Source organism: Hylobates moloch, unplaced genomic scaffold, assembly GCF_009828535.3.
Source record: "Hylobates moloch isolate HMO894 unplaced genomic scaffold, HMol_V3 SCAFFOLD_57, whole genome shotgun sequence".
Taxonomy (NCBI): Eukaryota; Metazoa; Chordata; class Mammalia; order Primates; family Hylobatidae; genus Hylobates; species Hylobates moloch.
This window is the reverse complement of record NW_026652332.1, coordinates 162,101-168,152: the sequence shown is the minus strand read 5'-3', so window position 1 is coordinate 168,152 and position 6,052 is coordinate 162,101. Positions and strand designations below refer to the sequence as shown.

The 6,052-nt window shown below is 38.1% G+C and overlaps 1 protein-coding gene across 3 annotated transcripts in view; it reads left to right on the top strand.

Moving 5' to 3' along the window:
• The first annotated feature begins 293 nt into the window (after window positions 1–293).
• The window catches only part of LOC116463747 (death domain-containing protein 1), a 66,151-nt gene continuing 60,392 nt past the window's right edge, over window positions 294–6,052 (top strand). For 2 of the 3 annotated variants that reach the window (XM_032754178.1, XM_032147000.1), the window contains exon 1: window positions 294–707. In XM_032754178.1, coding sequence (XP_032610069.1) covers window positions 691–707 — 17 coding nt within the window. In that variant the 5' untranslated portion in view covers window positions 294–690. Of the gene's footprint in view, window positions 708–2,650; window positions 3,267–6,052 lie in introns of all 3 variants that reach the window. The other variant, XM_032146999.1, reaches the window with a different exon arrangement.

Sequence of the window (6,052 nt, the reverse complement as noted above, 5' to 3'; positions counted from 1 at the left end):
AATATTTTTAAGTTTACAGGAATCCTGCCAGCAATATTGTTCAAACAGTTTACCTTTGATTAATAAACTTCTTACCCTACCTGGAATCCATATTTTATTGCCTCAAAACTTGAAAAGTATTTGGGACTTCCACAGTATATTGAATTTGTAAAACTTACACAGAGAGTTGGATCATGTGAGTTAACTCTACCCCAGTGATTAATGTATTCTGTACACAATAGCACCCATGGTACAGGAACGCCCCTTCTTTGGTCACCTAGTAACTTTTCACTAGTCAACACCAAACTGAATAAACCACTATGTTGTGAGAAAGTGCTGGGCTAGCTGACTTGGATCATCTCCTAGAGTTTAGGAGAAATAACCATCACCAGGTTTGAATTTGCAAAACCTTTAGGCTTTGCTGGCAGGAGAGAAAATACCACTTTTGGATCATAAAATGGATACGGAATACATGGGCTCAGGTAAACTGGGCCAAATATTGAAGCAGATTTGGAGACAAAACCAGATGCTAAAGCAGGCACTCTTGGGTGATGACCTTTGTGAGGGGGCTGGTGGAGCCACTTGGATGGCCACTGTGGTCTTTCTGGGTCAGGAACTCAGCAGGGCCCTTCACCAGCTGCTGGAGCACACCGCAGGCACCCTGCGTTCCACCTGCCAGCAGCTGCATGTGCTGCTTGACAAGGAGAATCAATGTGTCTCGAGAAAAGGCAAGTATTCTTTTTTTTTAGTTTATTCTTTCTCTAAGAAATATTGATTAGGGCAAGATCTGAGAGGGGCTATGAGTATACCAGATAGGCTAAGATAGAGTTTCTGTCCACAAGAGACTAACAATTTCAAAGGGGAAATAAGTTGAGACAAATGCACAATAATGTCAGGGACATTGGGGCCAGTCCCATTAGAAACACATCAATGAAGTGCTTTTGGACTTCAGAAGCAGTTTAAATCCCATCTGTAGGATGGGGAATTGAGAAGTTTGCTAGAAAAATGTAGTATTTAAGCTGAAGCTTAAAGAGTGAATTGGATTTATGCAGCAGGAAATAGAGAGTCGGTATTTTCAGTAGGATCCAAGACTAGAGACAGGAAAATACAGGCCTAGTTTGAGGCAGAGCTAGTAGTTTTTTTTTTTATATCAGAATATAATATTCTATCACTAGGGTCATTTGAGCTTAGCCTTATTAATTGAAAAATTACTGGGAAGACTGGAGTGGGTTGGGATAGGGAATGGGATCCCCATGCACTGGGGCTGGAGAAGGATTCTTGGGAATAGGTCCAGTTATGGATGTGGGAAAGCACAGTAAGGCAGGAAGAATGTGGAATCTCAGGAATATAATCCTGGATAACAGCAGTTACTCCAGATAAGCATATAGGTGGCGTCATGAAATTCAGCTCTAAATAATACAGTATCAAGATAAGTGGGCAGGCTCCATCTATGACGGAATCCAGGGTTGATGATATTAAGAAATTCAATCTAAAGGGCAAATAGTGGGCATCAGGGAAATCTGTCCAAAGGCAGCATGACTGAGAAGCCATCAGCTGCAGCCCATGATGAGACCTTTAGCCCCTGGAGGGAGTGGAACATGGTCCTTGGCAACATAACAAGACAAATATATATTAAGAAAAAAACAAGGACTTGGCTACCAGAATAGGAGTTAAAAATAAAGACAAGTTCTCAGGTATAAGACAAAAACAAAACAAAAACAAATTGTCAGAACTGGATCCCAAAGAAAAGCCCTGACTGGTGAAGGGATGATTTGGTGATGGTTTTAAAAACACTAAGCTATGGGGCCTTAAATTACGTATTCTTTAGTTCAGAACTGGATTCTAAAGACTAGAGAGGTACTAAGCCTGCAAGAAGTCATCAGGTGACCTCAGTAGTGAGGAGAAGCAGGATGAACAAATAGGAGAGTAGGAAGAATGATGACAGAGTGAGAGATTATATCAGATTTGACTATGCTGAGAGTTTACTCCAGAGTGAGGAAGGTTGACCCGAGTTAGTAGGCTTTGAGTAGCCACTTCAGGTTCCAATCATAGAATTGGTATGATCAGAGTTATTCTTTGAAGGACTAATTCGAAAATTTCCAATGATCACAAATTCATCAGGAGGGATAGTATAAACCTAATCCAATTCTTATAGCAGTAAACTAGGCTCCAAAACACAGCATCTACATTGGCAGAAATAATGGAGGTATGGTGTTTCTGCCACCCAAGCCTCATCTGGAGTGTTCACCTAATTTCCAGCCCAGCATTTTAAATGGAGCATTGACAAACTATTGTACAACCAGTGTAAAGAAGAGTTCTCAAAATCATACCAAATGAAAAACAATTGAGGGAGATGTTGACTTCAGTTCTTATTGGGGGAGCAAGAGGTTATTACATTTGTCTTTAAATATTCAAAGTATCTTTATAAGCAAGAGGGATTAGATTTACTCTTTACTACCATGTTAAAAGTGGTTTGTTGTCAATCCTACAATTGTTAAAAGTGTGACAGTTGTACAATTACTTCTCCTTCAGGAGGTTGGCTTAAATGCCCACTAAAGGTCTTCGTACGTTTCTAAAATTATCTTGCCGTGTTTCATTAGATGTCAGTGCGGAAACATAATTTGGTTTAGTTTTGTATTTATTCTTTGTGTGTCTATGTATGTGTGTGTAGAATTCATTACTTTCATAGACTGCCTCATAAAAATAACTGAACATTTGGGGAGCACTGCTGCACTTCTAAAGAAAGAAGAAAAGGAGATGTGTAATTTATGCGGCATGCATGATGAATGTACTCCACAGCAGACAATGTCCTCCATTCAAGATACCAAAGCAGCAGACATTGCTGCAAGAGAGGAACTAAATGTCATAGAAACAGCTACTGTTTCTCCCACAAATGGAGAGGAAAGTCATTACACAAACCAGGTCCAGTTAGAAAAAAATAAAACACATATGAGTTCAGCATTAGTGGAAAAAGAAAACAATGCATCACTGAATGGACGTGTACTGGGACGAGAAGAGTCACAGAACAAAATGTTCCCAGATAATGCAGAAAATGAAGATGATAAACAAATGGAACACATGACTGTTGAGAACGTAAATGGCAACAGGGAAGAGATTCATGGCATAATTCAGACAACAGAGAGAGAAATTCAAGAGACTTCAGAAAGCCCAAGAGAAGAGATGATCTCATCCTCAATAATATGTGATATCTCCAAGAAATATATAAATAGTACTCTTCCCAATGATTCAGAGAATATAAAGCACAAGAATAACATAATGGAAAAGGTGTAAGTAAATGCAATGTGGGAAGTGCTTACGTATGCCTACTTATATGTGTGTTTCTATAGTTAGTACATGTCTTAGTTCATTCAGGCTGCTATAACAAAACATCATAAAGTGAGTAGCTTTTAAACAACAGATATTTATCTCTCACAGTTCTGAAGGCTTGGAAATCCAAGATCAAGGTGCTGGCAGATTTGGTGTCTGGTGAGGGCTTTCTGGTTCATAGAAGGTGCCTTCTTGCTGTGTCCTCACATGGTGGAAAAAGTGAACGAGCTCCCTTGGGCCTATTTTATAAAGACATTAATCTCATTCATGAGGGCTCCACCCTCATGACCTAATTATATCCCAAAAGGACCCACCTCCTAATACCATCACCTTGGGGGCCAGGATCTCAATGGGTGAATTTTGAGGAGACACAAACATTTAGACTATAGCAACATGCATAGTATTTATACATGAATAAAATTTCAATTTCATACCTCCCAAAGATATTGTAAATCAGTAATTCAGCTTAAATCACTCCTATAAAAATTTATATGGCCACTATTATTAATATCATTTGTTTCTTACAGCTTTAAGAAACAAACACATTACATTTTTTTAAAGAGGAAGGAATTGAGTAGATAGGAAAGTAGTTAAAATGAGCAATTATCCAGATCATGAAGACTTTGCAAATTACTACGATTTCAATTATAATAAGAAAAACTAGAAGTCTGTAGGGTGTTAGAAGATTTGGAGAGAATGTTTTGGCCTCAGATTCACCTTATTTATATTCTCAAGAAAATCATTATGAGTTTTAAACCTGTGTCTGTAGAACTCTAGGGATTTTATGGATGAGCTTTAGGAGGTACTTAAAATTCAATGTGTATGTTCAGACCTATTTCATTTCCTTGGATATGGTCTAGAACTGTCATCAGATTCTCTAGGAGACCATGACTTCAAAAAAGTGAGAAAGACCAATCTATTTTATAAATTCTGTCCTGTGTAAGGAGGTAATAACGCCCTATTTGTCCATATAAAATAAGATATTCACAGACCATATTTTCCCAGACAAATATAACACGCTTAGAAGTGAAAAAAATTATTTGTTTTGGGAATCAGACAAACTTAAATTGCACTTTCTGTTTTATTACATACTAATTCTGTGACCCTGGGCAACTTGCTTCATTTCTTAGCCTCATTTACTTGTTTGTAGAAATAATATATACATCCTGGGATTATTTGGTAAGGTCAAATGAGAAAGTCACTTAAACGACCTAACACGAGGCCACGTTTTCAGATATTCACACCAGTAAATGTTAGTCTATTCGTTTATTTTAGCTCCCAAAACTCTCACTTTCTTCACCTGCCACTCACTACCATTGTTCCATTACCCCCATCTCTGCTGTGATGTGCTGATGCTTTTTCAGGTGTATGACACCATTTTGAGGACTATGAGCTTAGGCAAGTCATTTTGCTCATCTTGACCTTAGTTATCTTGCCTATAAAATGAAGAGGTGGTTCTAATTTGGCTGTAATGTTTCTACAGATCAGAGTCTGATGAATTCTATGGTTCAGGATATTCAGTGCATGATAGATCTACATGATTTGTAAGAATTACTGCTCCAACAAAACAACTGCTAAAGTAGTCTATATGTGGTTACCTGTTTCACTTGAGAAAAACATTGAAGCTTCATATTCTCACATTCAGAAATGACTCAAAGCATCAGTTAATGAGTCATTGCCTGAACTACTCCCTCTAACACCTCCTTTAGGTGTTTCCTGGTTAGTGACTTCCTCTTTGCAGCACCCAAACCAATTGTGCCTGGCTTGTGTATTTGAGAAGTTGAGTACTCATTGCAATCCCTCGGCCTAGGAAGCCATTATGCCACATAAAAGATGTGTGTGATAAACAAAATCTCACTCAGAATCTGTCAATTTCCCCGTATAGCTTTCTGAAAGAAACCTATCTCTTCCTAGCTGCCCTGGTGTATATAAAAAGGGAAAATAAGGCTAGAATAAACCAATGTGATTACAGTCATTGGTTACTTAATGATGGGGACATGTTCACAGAAATGCACGGTTGGGTGATTTTGTCAATTGTGCAAACACTGCAGAATGTGCATACACAAATCTAGATGGTATAGCCTACTGCACACTTAGTCTATATGGTATAGCATATTGCTCCCAGGCCACAGACCTGTAAAGTACATTACTATACGGAATACTTTAGTCAGCTATAACACCGTGGTAAGTTTTTGTGTATTTAAACATATCTAAACATAGAAATGGTACCGCAATAATACAGTATTATAATTTTTAGGACCACTATTATATGTGCTGTCCATTGTTGACTGGTATGTCTTTATGTTCTACATACCTGTATTTTATTTTTAAAAGTTGTAATTAAAAAAATTTTCTTATTTTTTTATTTCAGTAGGTTTTATGGGAACAGGTAGTGTTTGGTTACATGAATAAGTTCTTTAGTGGTGATTTCTGAGATTTTGGTGCACCCATCACCTGAGCAGTGTACACTGTACCCTATGTGTAGTCTTTTATCCCTCACCCCCCTCCCACCCTTTCCTCAGAGTCCCCAAAGTCTATTGTATCATTTTTATGCCTTTGCATCCTCAGAGCTCAGTGCCACTTATAAGTGAGAAAACAAAATGTTTGTTTTTTCCATTTCCTGAGTAACTTCAGTTAGAATAATGTTCTCCAATTCCATCCAGGTTGCTGTGAATGCCATTATTTCATTCCACTTTATGGCTGAATAGTATTCCAGGGCATGCATATGTGTGTGTGTGTGTATACA